Below are 14173 nucleotides of genomic sequence, written 5' to 3'. Positions count from 1 at the left end.
AGCATCAAGGCCAGAGGAACAGAATGTCGCATTTGTTCTATCGCACCAGCTTTTGCACCGCTTCTCTTCTCTTTGGATGAGATTTTTTTTGCTCTCCCCTCTGCTGCTTTGGAAATGTGCTCTAGCGCCTTGTAGATCAGTATCAGGTTTTCAGAACACCCCTCCAGCTAATGGAAGGGGCTCCAAGTATCTTTCCCCCACCCCCACTCCCCCAGAATGGCACAGAGGTTTCCGCGCTTGTAGTAAGGAGGAGGAGATTTTGACTTCTGTTGTAGGTGGTCAAAGAAGACTAAGGACCTCTCTCCTCTTTTCTTTCTTCCTTCCTTCTCCTCCCTCTCTTCCTTCCTTCCTTCTCCTCTCCTTCCTTCCCCTCCCTCTCTCCTTCCTTCCTTCCTCTCCTCTGCTTCCTTCCTTCCTTCCCCTCCCTCTTTTCCTTCCTTCCTTCCCCTCTCCTCTCCATCCTTCCTTCCTCTCTCCTCTGCTTCCTTCCTTCCTTCCCCTCCCTCTCTCCTTTTTCCCTTCCTTTCTTCCCCTCTCCTCTCCATCCTTCCTTCTTCCTCCTCTCGCTCCTCCTCTCTCTCTCTCCCCCCCCCCCGGGCACTTTGAATAAAGAAGCCAATTCGTTGAGAAAAAAGTACCAGTCTCCTTACTCAAATTTCAACAGGTCACGGAGAAGTCAGTCTAAGGCAAGGGTAGGCAACCTCGGCTCTTTTATGACTCGTGGACTTCAACTCCCAGAATTCCTGAGCCAGTGTGGCTCAGTTTAGAAACCTCTCTCTTTCCCCTCAGCATGGCTGGCTCAGGAATTCTGGGAGTTGAAGTCTACGAGTCATGAGGCGGGCATAGTTCCCTCATGCTGGCTCAGGAATTCTGGGAGTTGAAGTCCACGAGTCATAAAAGAGCCGAGGTTGCCTACCCCTGGTCTAAGGGCACCAAAAACAAAAACAAAACAAAAAAATCAGGAAAAGTGCCAAAGTTTGTTCCTTTTAATAGAATGTGTTCCTCAGAGGAGGTGCTACAGGACCAGACTCCTCGTTCTTTTTTTTTTAATGGGTTAAGAAGCAAAATGCTAGCACATCAGAGCGACATTTGCAGAACTGTTGGCATCTGGATGGGGTGAGGTTTGTTTTCTTCTGCCCACCCCTCCCCCTCCCGGTCCCAACGCTAAAGACACTTACATGGATGTCCTGTATTTGATGTCATCCTTTTCGGCCAGCTGTTCACAGCTGAGGTTCATGTGTTCCTTCCACAGGCCTTGGCATTTCCTGCAGGTTTCCTGGAAAGGCAAGCAGAGACATGAAGCCAAGGAGACACAGACAGAGATCACAAAGCAACCTATGCGTTTCAACCTATAGATCAGGGGTCTTCAAACTCGGCCCTTTTATGACTCATGGACTTCAACTCCCAGAATTCCTCAGCTAGCATGTCTGGCTGAGGAATTCTGGGAGTTGAAGTCCATGAGTCATAAAAGGGCCGAGTTTGAAGACCCCTGCTATAGATTCTGGGAGAGAGATTCACCCTCCCACCCCCATGTCGCTCTCTGAAGATAACCATCTCCAGAACCTCAGGAGAACCGCTTTCTTGCAGCTAATATTGCCACCTTGTGGATCAGAGCAGCCTCCCCCCCCCCAAAAAAGCACCCCTGGACTTCATCCCACACAACACCAGGCTGCCTGTGTGGAGGGCGATAAAAAGACGAAGCACGTTGTCAACAGCTGCAGAGTGGAGGAAAGGAAGATTGCCAAGCCAACCTCAATGGGTTTGGGAAAGGATAAACGTTGACACGAGCTGCTGAGGCTGGATGGTTTCCATCAGCAAAGGATCCAGAAGGATTAGCTACACCGCTCCTTGCCAAGTGTCAAGGAGGCTCGAGTGGACCGTGAAGCTCTGCGCGACGGGAAGAGCTAAGCGTGTTCATTGGACACGAAGCTAGCAACGGACGGTGTGTTTCTGCAGAAGAGCTGTAAATATATACGGCGAGTCCTCGACCTGTGACTGCAACGGAGGCCAACATTTCTGGCTGCTAAGTGAGACATCTGTCAAGCGAGCTTGGCCTCGCTTTATGGCCTTACTCACCACCGCCATTAAGCGAATCTCTGCAGTTTTGAAGTTAGCAACACGGCTAACTCGGCTCGTCAGGCGGTCCCAAAAGCTGACCACGTGACCCTGGGAACCCGCAACCGTTGTTAAGCACACATCAGCGGCCAAGAGTGTGGGAATTTTGATCACGGGACTCTGGGGGGTGCTGCAGCGGTTGTTAAGTGTGAAAAAGGGTCATATGTCGGGGGTGGTATGGTGCCACTGTAACATTGACCGGTCGCTAAACACCCGTGGCGAGAAAGATTGTAAAACGGGGCAAGATTCGCTGAATACATGTCTGGCTTAGCGACATAAAAGCTAGGCTCAAATTGTCGCCGTAAGTCGAGGACAATGTGTACTTTGGGGCAGATAACTAAACTATTATTTGTTTTATTTTTCCCCATGGATGGGACGAAGCGATACCGCAAAACAAACACACAGGAAGGTTTCAACACCGGGGTCAATTTCCATGTTTATTTGCATGGGTCTCTTTTGTGACTCTGCTGCAGAAAAGTGGGGTTGTGCAATCAAGATATTTACGGCCTTGCAAGGCTTGTGCAAGGAAAGCAAGAAACTGTGTGTTGAAGGGCAAGCCTGTAGTAAAACAACTCTGGAGCATCTACGGGCTGTTCTCCGACACAAATGGAAGGGGGGGGGGGGAAAAGGAGAAGTTGGTAAAGGACTTGCCAAGTCTTGCATCACAATTCCAGTTTGTGAGAATTCAGAAAAGGAGAGAGAGAGAGAAAGGTAGGTTTCCATTTCAAAAGCTCTGATCTCGCCAGACCTGGCTTGGCCGCCTTTTCCAGAACCCTCTCATAGGTTCCCTTCAACTACGGGAAGTCCTTGAGTTACAGCCATGACAGACCCCCCCAAATCGATGTTGCTAAGCAAAACACCGCTGCTTTGCCTCATTTTGTGGCCTTTCTTGCCACAGGGTTTAAGTGAATCACTGCACACTTGTTAAATTAGTCCAGGGGTCTTCAACCCTGGCTTGTGGACTTCAACTCCCAGAATTCCTCAGCCAGGCATGGTTGAAAAGCACGGTGTTAAACCCTCCGCAGACCCATGCAATTAACCGTTAATCAGCGTGAACTATTCAAAGTCATTGCACACAGAGAGACACGCAGAGTCTGGAATAATGCTATCGTGACACCTTGCAAACTGTTAAGGAGCAGAAAAAGATATTTTGAACAGAGAAGGCAAACAGCGGTGCTCTTTTTAATTTGGTTTTTTTAATTTGGTTTTTTAACTTTTGTATGGTGGATTTTTTAATTCCCTGTAAACCGCCCTGAGTCCTCAGGGAATAGGGCGGTATATAAATGTAACTAACTAACTAAATAAATAAATAAATCTTTCCGCAGGGCGTGATCGCTCAGTGCCCAAACACGACGGTCTTCCAAAAAGCAGGAAAAACACCAAATTTTAGGGGGTCAAGCAGGCGGCCATCTGCTGTTTCTGTTGCATTTTTCCCCAGTTGCATGACGAGTGGATGGCCGCGCAAACTGAAGTAATAAATACAGGTAGTCCTCAACGTACGACCACCACGGAGCCCAAAATTTATGCCGCTGAGTGAGACAGCTGTTATGCCTTGCCCCATTTTTACCTTTCCTGCCACAGCTGTTTGGCGAATCGCTGCAGCTGTGAAGTTAGCAACACGGTGGTTCAGCGAATCCGATTTCCCCATTTCGACTTTGCTGTCAGAAGGTGGCCAAAGGGGATTACGTGATCCCGGGGACGCTGCCACCGTCGTAAATGCGAGTCAGCTGCTAAGCGGCTGAATTTTTATGGGTTTTTTTTTGTGAAAAGGGGCCCTAAGTCACCGTTTTTCAGTGCCGCTGTAACTTTGAACAGTCACCGCGCAGTGCGAATGTGTTTGCAAGCAGAAAACCCGTGTCTTCCAGGAAGAAAAAAGGATCTAGTGATTTGATTAGCGCTGGTTCCCATGCTCCAAAGGGCTGAGAAGGATCAGGCACAGGATTTGGAAGAAAAAGGAACACTTTTCTCTAAAAAAAAAAAAAAAAAAAAGCAAAAACACAGCGCACGTTTAACCCTTAGCAGACAGGCCGGGATTAGGGAATTACAGAACGTTTTGCAGCCGTGTTCCCAATGCCGGACAAACTTTTTTTGGATGCTGGCTTTTCGGAATTATGAAAACAACACCTGCCAAAGAGGAAGGTCAAAAATTAAAAAAACAAAATGGAATAATTGCCCATTGTGGACGGCTCGTTTGAGGAGCGACCTTGAAGATCTGGCTGAGTCTGCCCCCTCCTGAGCAGCTGTGTCTTCTGAAAAATATCACCAGATGTTGGAAGGGAGTTACCGTGTTGTTGTTTTTTTGGTCCTGAAGGAGAAAAAGAGACAAGCTACCTTTGTTTCTTAAAGCAGCAGGACGCAGAGTCTCTGCAAAAGCCAGGTTAATTCCAGTACTGAGGGGGAAAAAGACTCGGGACATTTCTATTTTTGCAAAGGTTTCTTCTGTCACAGATTTGGAAAAATAGGGTGAGCTTGCTAGATAAACTAAGAAGCAGCAATGAATAACGGAAGAGAATAAGAGAGTTGGAAGGGACCTTGGAGGTCTTCTAGTCCAACCCCCTGCTCCAAGCTCAGGAGAGCCTCTAACATTTCGGACAAATGGTTGTCCGGTTTCTTCTTGAAAGCCTCCAGTGATGGAGCGCCCACAACTTCTGGAGGTTTGTTGTTGTTGCTTCTGGAGGTTTGTTGTTGTTGCTTCTGGAGGTTTGTTGTTGTTGCTTCTGGAGGTTTGTTGTTGTTGCTTCTGGAGGTTTGTTGTTGTTGCTTCTGGAGGTTTGTTGTTGTTGTTGCTCCTGGAGGTTTGTTGTTGTTGCTCCTGGAGGTTTGTTGTTGTTACTTCTGGAGGTTTGTTGTTGTTGCTTCTGGAGGTTTGTTGTTGTTGCTTCTGGAGGTTTGTTGTTGTTGCTTCTGGAGGTTTGTTGTTGTTGCTCCTGGAGGTTTGTTGTTGTTGCTCCTGGAGGTTTGTTGTTGTTGCTCCTGGAGGTTTGATGTTGTTGCTTCTGGAGGTTTGTTGTCTTCTTCTTCTTCTTCTTCTTCTTCTTCTTCTTCTTCTTCTTCTTCTTCTTCTTCTTCTTCTTCTTCTTCTTCTTCTTCTTCTTCTCCTCCTCCTCCTCCTCCTCTTCTTCTTCCTCCTTCTCCTCTTCTCCTCCTCCTCCTCTTCTTCTTCTTCCTCCTTCTCCTCTTCTCCTCCTCCTCCTCCACTTCTTCTTCTTCTTCTTCTTCTTCTTCTTCTTCTCCTCCTCCTCTTCTTCTTCCTCCTTCTCCTCTTCTCCTCCTCCTCCTCTTCTTCTTCTTCCTCCTTCTCCTCTTCTCCTCCTCCTCCTCTTCTTCTTCTTCTTCTTCTTCTTCTTCTTCTTCTTCTTCTTCTTCTTCTTCTTCTTCTCCTCTTCCTCCTCCTCCTCCTCCTCCTCCTCCTCCTCTTCTTCTTCTTCTTCTTCTTCTTCTTCTTCTTCTTCTTCTTCTTCTTCTTCTTCTTCTTCTTCTTCTTCTTCTTCTTCCTCTTCTTCCTCATCTCCTCCTCCTCTTTGCAAACCCTAGCACTGATGATGTTATGTAGTTTGGATAATGAAATGTCTGCAAGAAAACAAGCCAGCTCACAGAGCTCAAGGACCTCTCCTCCTCCTCCTCCTTTTTCTTGTTCTTCTTCATCGTCATCTTCATCTCCTCCTCCTCCACCTCCTCCTCTTTGTAAACCCCTCCCCCCTTCTAGCACTGATGATGTTACCTAGTTTGGGTCACGAAACAGCCAAGCTCAGACAGCACCAACATGCTGCTCTCCTATGTTGAGGACTACCTTTAAAGAAAGACGAAAGATCCTGATCAATTTAATGGATTTAATTGATAAAAAGTTGATGCTCCGGGTTGGCTTGGAGAAAATGGGGGTGGGAAGCAAATCTTCAAAATCCAGGGTTTGGGGGCCCCCTGCTGGCCGTCCCTGGCAAGGCCTTGACAGCCACTGCAAAACCCCTGAAAAACTGTCTTGAACTAAAGCTGGACCAGCCAGATTTAAGAACCCACAACTTTGGGTAACCACACAGGCGGGAGGAGAGTAGAACCTTGGCAGGGCTTGGAAGTCAAAGCCTGTAAGACACCAACCTCCTCAAGGTTAAAATTAAAAACTTAAAGCGCCACCCTGTTAAGAGGTTGCTTTTCCTCCGAAACCACCAAAAACGCAGTTTCTCTCCTCCAGAGGGCCGTAGGTCTCTTGAAATAAAAAAGAAATTTTTTTTAAAAAAAAACTGGATTATAAAAGGAAGCAGCTCCACTTTTTTGCCCGCCCCCTCCTACCTTCATCCCATCCCTGCAGCGTCTGGGGCTACCTAGAACAAGATGCTCGTGGCGAGAAGAGAGAATTGCACGCAGCCTACTGACCCTCTTCAAAAATGACCCGGGTTTCATTTTCCACGCGCCAAAGGGGGAACTTAAAGGTAAAGGTTCCCCCGCACACGCGTGCTAGTCGTTTCCGACTCTAAGGGCCGGTGCTCATCTCCGTTTCAAAGCTGAAGAGCCAGTGCTTGTCCGAGGACATCTCCGTGGTCATGTGGCCGGCATGACTAGACGCCAAAGGCGCACGGAACGCTGTTACCTTCCCACCGGAGCGGTCCCTATTTTACTACTTGCATTTTTTACGTGCTTTCGAACTGCTAGGTTGGCAGAAGCTGGGACGAGTAACAGGCGCTCACTCTGCTACGCGGCACTCGGGATTCGACCCGCCAAACTGCCGACCTTCTGATTGACAAGCTCAGCGTCCTAACCCACTGAGCTAAGGGGGAACTTACGGAACGCTTAAAACAGAACACGGCTGCTGAAGCTTGAACCCAATCTCGGTTTTTGCCCTGGTTCTGCCCACTTTTCTCCTGCCCTCCGTCTAAGTTTTGCTGCTCGGTCCTCGCGCTTGTGACCACTGCACTCTCCTTACAGATTACCAGGAACGTCCCAAGCGTTGGCTTCTGGCTGTGCGCCAGTTAATGCCGAGGCGGTGCTGCCAGGGATAGCTGATGGAAGAGGCAGCTTACAGCCTGTCTGGTATTTAGATGGCTTCATAGCAGGCATATTTCTGCTTCCAGCGGTTGTTGTTTTTCCCAGCTGACCGCCTGGCTTTGAGAAGGCAGCTCCAGTGTTTTGACTCCCCTTGGCTCCCAGCACTTCTGACCTCATTCTCCAAAACTGCAGCCGGGCCTAAGACTTGGCCAGGGCTGCGCATCACGTTCCACTGGTGCCCGCCTCCTCACGCAAGCATCTGCTCTGTTTGCACCAGAGGGCAACAATGGAGAGAAGCCGTTTCCCTCAAGAGCATCCTTTGATCCTCGATTTACGGGCAGAGACCGTCGGGATGCAAGTAGTTGGTTAGTCCAAATGTTCATACCGCCAATTCAATCAGACCCTATACTTTTCCAGACCAAAATGCCTATCCAGTTTTTTCTGGAAAGCTTCCAGTGATGGAGCACCCACAACTTCTGGAGGCAGGCTGTTCCACTGGTTAATCGTTCTCACTGTCGGGAAGTTTCTCCTTAGTTCCAGGTTGCTTCTCTCCTTGGTTAGTTTCCATCTGTTGCTTCTTGTCCTGCCTTCAGGCGCTTTGAAGAATAGCTTGACTCCCTCTTCTTTGGGGGCTTAGCAGCACCATGAACAGGCCACCAAAACCCCAATCAACAATTCTTCCTCCTTCCTCCCACTCCCCAAGAACTGATGATGTTACCTAGTTGGGTGACGAAACGTCTGCAAGTAAACCACCCAGCTCAGAGAGCACCAAAGACCCCACAGTCCTCCTCTTTCTCTCTATCAACCCCACTTCCTTCTAGAACTGATGACGTTACCTAGTTGGGTCATGAAACGTCTGCAAGAAAACCACCCAGCTCAGAGAACCCCTCATTTCAACCCTGAGCTGCAAAGACTGCCCTTTGAGGGTTTTCAATTCAGGGTTTTGCAAAAGGAGCAGACGCTAAGAGAACGGAGTGAAGATGGAAGTGAAGTGAAGTGAAGTGGAGTGAAAAGACCCCGTTCCCTTTCCCTTATTTTATTCTAGAGAGGCAAAAACCTTGAGCCAGCCTTTGGCCTCTTCTGTTAGAAGAAGAAAAAAGCCTTGGTGGAGCAGTGGGCTAATGCCTCCTTAAGTATAACACCAGCTGCCTGCAATTAGTGCAGGTTCGAGTCCCACCAGGCTCAAGGTTGACTCAGCCTTCCATCCTTCCGAGGTAGGTAAAATGAGGACCCAGATTGTTGGGGGCAATAAGCTGACTTTGTAAAAATGCCGCTTGGGGTGGTGGTGAAAGCCCTAATAAGCAGGCATATACATAAAATGAAGGCTATTGCTAAGCACATTGATTTGTGCTTCTTAGATTGTAAGCCGCCCTGAGTCTTCGGAGAAGGGCGGGATATAAATGGGATTACCCAAAAATAAAAATAAAAATGAGCGCCAGTTCCCAAGACGGCATCGCCTGCCAGCCCACACATGACAGCTGTTTAACCTTGAAGCCTCCACTTAGCTCAAACATTTCACTTAAAACTGCTCCTGCATTATGGATGGTTGCTTGCATCAAGGCCAACCCATCACGCTGACCTTTTAAAATTGCTCTTGGTAGCGGGGGACAGCAGGCGACCGAGCGCTCTCGCGAAAACCTAAGCCAGCCCAAGAAAATGACGGACACGGGCTCGGTAGAGGAAACCCATTGTAAGAAAGTGTGAAATCAAAGCTCTTGAGTCTATCAAGCAACACCACCAGCCTTTAGGAAGACCCTTCTAAGGATGGTCAGCAGTTCTCTTGAAGCCCTGAAGGAGGAACCATGGCTTCCACAAAAATTGCTTCCGTGAGGAGGACATTATTTGCAGCCATTTGCTTATATGAAACCGGTGAAGCATATGCTGAAGCATGGACAAGCAACTTGGGAGGGTTTTTTTTTTAAGATCAAACGTTAAAAGATTTTTAATTGATGAAGGGAAATGATAAACCACAGGACTTGGTTGCTTTTCATGGATGTATTGCTTGGATTCACCACATCAAACCCACCCAGCTTGGGCTTGGCTTAGTGTTCTGCGATTTTAACCACTGTGGCTTGTAAGCCACGATTTATGGTTCCGCGGGGCACGTAAGCTAATCCGCTGCGAACTTATGAATCCCATCATAGTTATAACCATAAGCAGCTGCTTGAAGCCCGGTTTGAGATTATAATCAGGGCCAGCTCACCCAGGGCTGGTTCTAAAAGCTCCCCCCCAAAAATAATCTTACAAAATGGTGCAGAACCAACACATCTTGCAATCGTACATATTCAACTTTAGTTCAAACGAAGTCTTTGATAAAATAATTTTTTTCCCAACTAGCCAACTCTGTCCTCTTTAAAGGAGAATATTTGTAGCTCAGTGTTGAAATGAGGGGTGTGTGTGCGTGTGTGTCCTTGGTGCTCTCTGAGCTGGGTTGTCTTCTTGCAGATGTTTCGTGACCCAAACTAGGTAACATCAGCAGCAGCACCAGATGAAGCGGCCTAGTTGGGTCACGAAACATCTGCAAGAAAACAAGAGAGCTCAGAGAGCACCAAGGACCCCCCTCATCCCTCTCCTCTTTCCTTTAATTCTTGTAATTTCCTTTAATTAAAGAATCCTTTCACTCTTTGGACTATCTGCTTGCGTCTGGAGAAGACAACAGACTCCAAGGGGCAGGCTCCGTCCAGCCTTAGTCCTCTCTCTTTTTCTATCTCTAGCCATGAAGACATCTGAACAAGATCAGTTGATGTTCTTCAGAAACTTCCCAGCACCGTTCTCTCCATTGGTAGACCCTTTTTTGGTTTTAGAAAGGACACGCACAAACACGCACACGCACACACACGCAGTGCAAAGGAAGCGAGACTACATTGCAGATCTTTCCAGAGCCATCACTTCCTCTTCTGCTCCAAAATGTTAAAGGAAGAGTCTTTTTCTTCCTCTCTCTGAAGAAAGAGGTTAAGCAAGAAAAGCTGGGCTTATTCTCTGACCAAATTAGGAAACAAAAGACCAAGGGCTCTCCGAGGTCATAGCGAGACAACTGTGACCTGGAGCTTCAGCTTGGCCCTCTTTTTTTTTTTTGGCTGGAGCGGCAAAATGATTGCCCTGTACACTGCCCTGAGTCCTTCGGGAGAAGGGCGGTATAAAAATATGATAAATAAATAAATATGATAAATAAACACCGCCAGACGCTGCCCGCCCGAGGCCCAGCATAGCTGTGGAATTATCCAGACAGCCCCAGAGATGTCAGGGAACTGATGTGGTGGCTGAAGCTGCTTCTTGGGATGTTCGTGGAGGCCACGGAGGTTGGTCTCCATATCACCTCCATCTAGGAGCAGGATACCACAAAGCTATGAGTCACCTGAGCTGACTGGGCAATGAAAGAGAAGGGACTGGCCTGATCTAACCGGGAACTGACTTTTTTTTTTTTTAAAAAAAAGGACCCCGTAGGTCAGTGGCCTTCAAATCTGGCAACTTTGAAGACTTGCGGATGTCTGAGGAAGGACTGGCTGAGCAATTCTGGGAGCTGAAGTCCACAAGTCTTTTAAAGTGGGCCAAGTTTGAAGACCCCTGCTGGAAAGCCCTCGGCTTACAGCAATGCGGTTAGTGACCGTTTCAAAGATCCAGCAGCGCTGAAAAAGGGTCTTAAGAGTCGGGCCCAATTCCTTCAGGCAACCTGTCTCTCGCTCAGCAACGGAAAATTTGGGCTCCGTCGCGGCCGTGCCGTACGAGGACCGCCTGTTAGTCCTACCCATCAGGGTTGCTCAAACTTAAAACAAGCCCCTACTACAGGGGTAGGCAACCTCGGCTCTTTGATGACTCATAGACTTCAACTCCCAGAATTCCTGAGTCAGCTATGCTGACTCAGGAATTCTGGGAGTTGAAGTCCATGAGTCATCAAAGAGCCGAGGTTGCCTACCCCTGCCCTACTACAATCTCGCCCTCTCCTTTGCCCAAAATCAAGGATGAGCTCACTCCAGCAAAGTAACCCAAGCCGTTCTGTTCCTGGAGTATAAACACTTCTGCCTCCAGAGAAGCACAGCAGCCGCGTGGGATGATTTGCTACGGAGGTTCGCCCTTTGAAGAGGGGTGTGTGTGTGTGTGTGTGCGTTGTCAGGACATGAAGCCAGCCCGCAGCCCGCACAGCGGGGCAGGCACCCTCGCCTTCGCTTCGCCTGGAAACCCTCCCCGGCAATGCTGGAAGAAAACCCGGTTATTCTTGCATGGCCTTGGAAAACGAATCACGCTGAGGATAAAAAGGATGAGCTCTCTGGGTTGCAGATACACGGCAGAGGAGTATCAGAGGAGGAGGAGGAGGAGGAGGAGGAAGAGGTGGGTACAATGCATGAGGACGGGCAACGAGGGCAAGGTGTTGACTTTGCCTTTCTGCGGAGGCAATGGGAAGCTGTGCGATTCTTGCCACGGCAAATTGTTGCAGAGAAGGGCTCTCCAAGGCCACGTCTGTTCTCCTTAGCAGCCCGGAGGGCTGTTGTGAGCTTAGGAGGTGAGTGAATCGGGGAAGCCATTCCCCAATACCGGCCTTTGCTCACTTGGTTTGTTAGAATTTGCCCTGTCTTTATTTTCGTTTATTTTTAAACGGCTCAGGGCGGTGAAGAGAGATAATACGCCTTCCTCCTCCTATTTACCCCTCAACGACGACTCGGTGAGGTGGGTTGGCTGAAGAGAGGGGGCTGGCTCAAAGATACTGCTCTGGCTTTCAGGCCTAAGGGTGGGATTAGAACTCACCGTCTCCTGGTGATTGGCCCAAAGTCACCCAGCTGGCTTTCAGGCCTAAGGCGGGACTTGAACTCACAGTCTCCTAATGATTGGCCCAAAGTCACCCATCTGGGCTTTCAGGCCTAAGGGTGGGACTAGAACTCACAGTCTCCTAGTGATTGGCCCAAAGTCACCCAGCTGGCTTTCAGGCCTAAGGTGGGACTTGAACTCACAGTCTCCTAGTGATTGGCCCAAAGTCACCCAGCTGGCTTTCAGGCCTAAGGGTGGGACTAGAACTCACAGTCTCCTGGTGATTAGTCCAAACTCACCCAGTGACTTCCATAGCTAAGGTGGGACTAAAACCGTCTCCTGGTGACTCTTCCAAAGTCACCCCAGCTGGCTTTCATGCCTGAGGCAGGACTAGAACTCACTGTCTCCTGGTGGTTGGCCCCAAATCTTCCAGCTGGCTCTCACATCTAAGGCAGGACTAGAACTCACAGTCTCCTAGTGACTGGCTCAAAGTCAGCCAGCTGGCTTCCATGCTGGGATGGGGGAATTCTGGAGTTGAAGTCCAGACATCTTAAAGCTGCCAAGGTTTTGAGAAGCACCGGTTTAGTAGCAGAAGCTCCAACCCCAATGGCTGAAATGTTACAGGAAAAAGCCGCCAATGCAGCATTCAACTTTTCACTGGCCTGCAAACAGCCTCCAAGGGTCACTGACCCTCAAACCTTCTGCAAGGATGACCATTTTGGGGAGGCTAAGCCCTCAGCCGTGACTTCATGCTGACAAGCTTAGGCCTTTTCTGCATTAAACAAGTCACTGGAGGCCAACCACAGCTTCCTGCTTGAACAAGCCCAGAAAAAGCTCGGCTGGAAAGACGGACAAACGGCTTGCCTCTTATGGATATATTTCCAAGTTGATCGGCACCAAAGCCGAATCATCTTCTCCACTGGATGGCTATATATGGAAGGAAGAGTAAGGCAGAACATTCCCCCTTTAAAAGTTTCACTTCCCAAATCTGCCCAATCTATTTTAATTCCGGGCTTTTAAAAAAAATTCCTGGTTTTAGAGGTTCGGCGGAATGCAAACCACCACTAAGAATGGTAAGTTGAGGAAAAAAAGTGTGTGTGTGAGTGTGTGTGTGTGTGTGTGTGTATAAAGGGGAGGGGTGCAAACAGGATCAAGACCTCGTTCTTCCTGGGAAGTCAGATCCCAAATATGCTGAGCCTCTCCTGCAGTTTTGGAAGGAGCTCAAGTTATTCAGCCTTTCACAATTTAAGGATTGCCACACAATTTAAAAGGGACGTGGTGGCTCAGTGGGTTAGGACGCTGAGCTTGTCGATCAGAAGGTTGGCAGTTTGGTGGGTCGAATCCCGAGTGCCGCATAGCAGAGTGAGCGCCTGTTACGCGTCCCAGCTTCTGCCAACCTAGCAGTTCGAAAGCACGTAAAAAATGCAAGTAGAAAAATAGGGACCACTCCGGTGGGAAGGTAACAGCGTTCCGTGCGCCTTTGGCGTCGAGTCATGCCGGCCACATGACCACGGAGACGTCCTCGGACAAGCGCCAGCTCTTCGGCTTTGAAACGGAGATGAGCACCGGCCCCTAGAGTCGGAAACGACTAGCACACGTGTGCGGGGGAACCTTTAATTTAAAAAAAAAAAATAAAATATTACACAATTTAAAATCTGAAAGAACTCTATTGGGGGGGGGGAAGAGAAAAACTCGCCTTTGTTCCAGATAAACGGAAGAAAAACAGGAAAAGCTGATCTACGTTTTCGGACACCCCCCCCCTGCATGTCTGAAATGGTAGCGGGTCTTATGCTTGAGCAGAGGGCTGGACTAGAAGACCTCCAAGGTCCCTTCCAACTCTTGTTGTTCCCGTTTTCCGCAACGGTCCCGTTTCGACAGGAGGAGAAAGAAAAGATACGCTGCCCTTTGCATTAGGAAGGCAGAGTTATTCCATGAACAAAAGAACATCTGGAACATGAACATCTGGTTAGCAAGATTCAAAGCTTCCCCAAGGAGACAGCTATGGATCTTTAAAAGGGCCTCAGTTGCATGCAAATTGCTTCCTTCCCAGTCAAGGTGCCAGGAAAGTGTACACACACACACACACACACACACACACAGAGAGAGAGAGAGAGAGAGAGAGAGAGAGGAGAGAGAGAGAGAGAGAGGAGAGAGAGAGAAAGAGAGAGAGAGAGAGGAGAGAGAGAGAAAGAGAGAGAGAGAGAGGAGAGAGAGAGAAAGAGGAGAGAGGAGAGAGAGAGAGAAGAGAAAGAGAGAGAGAAAGAGAGAGAGGAGAGAGAGAGAGAGAGAGGGGAGAGGAGAGGAGAGAGGAGAAAGAGAGAGAGAGAGAGGAGAGAGGAGA

The 14173-nt window shown here is 48.7% G+C and overlaps 2 protein-coding genes across 3 annotated transcripts in view; both read right to left on the bottom strand.

Moving 5' to 3' along the window:
• RNF216 (ring finger protein 216) overlaps positions 1 to 14173 on the bottom strand; it is a 52200-nt gene that overhangs the window by 12318 nt on the left and 25709 nt on the right. For both annotated transcript variants that reach the window (XM_083373160.1, XM_083373161.1), the window contains exon 14: positions 1179 to 1276. In XM_083373160.1, the coding sequence (XP_083229286.1) occupies positions 1179 to 1276 (98 nt within the window). The remainder of the gene's footprint in view (positions 1 to 1178; positions 1277 to 14173) is intronic.
• LOC310646147 (uncharacterized protein) lies at positions 3961 to 10403 on the bottom strand (the record flags this gene model as incomplete). Its single annotated transcript, XM_083372398.1, has 3 exons — positions 3961 to 5083; positions 5127 to 5645; positions 10269 to 10403. 3 exons carry the CDS (start codon positions 10401 to 10403, stop codon positions 4256 to 4258), a joined length of 1482 nt encoding a protein of 493 aa, XP_083228524.1. The 3' UTR covers positions 3961 to 4255.

This window comes from Vipera ursinii (assembly GCF_947247035.1).
Source record: "Vipera ursinii genome assembly, chromosome: 13".
Taxonomy (NCBI): domain Eukaryota; kingdom Metazoa; phylum Chordata; class Lepidosauria; order Squamata; family Viperidae; genus Vipera; species Vipera ursinii.
The sequence above is the reverse complement of the archived record's forward strand: the minus strand, read 5'-3'. Positions and strand labels throughout refer to the sequence as shown.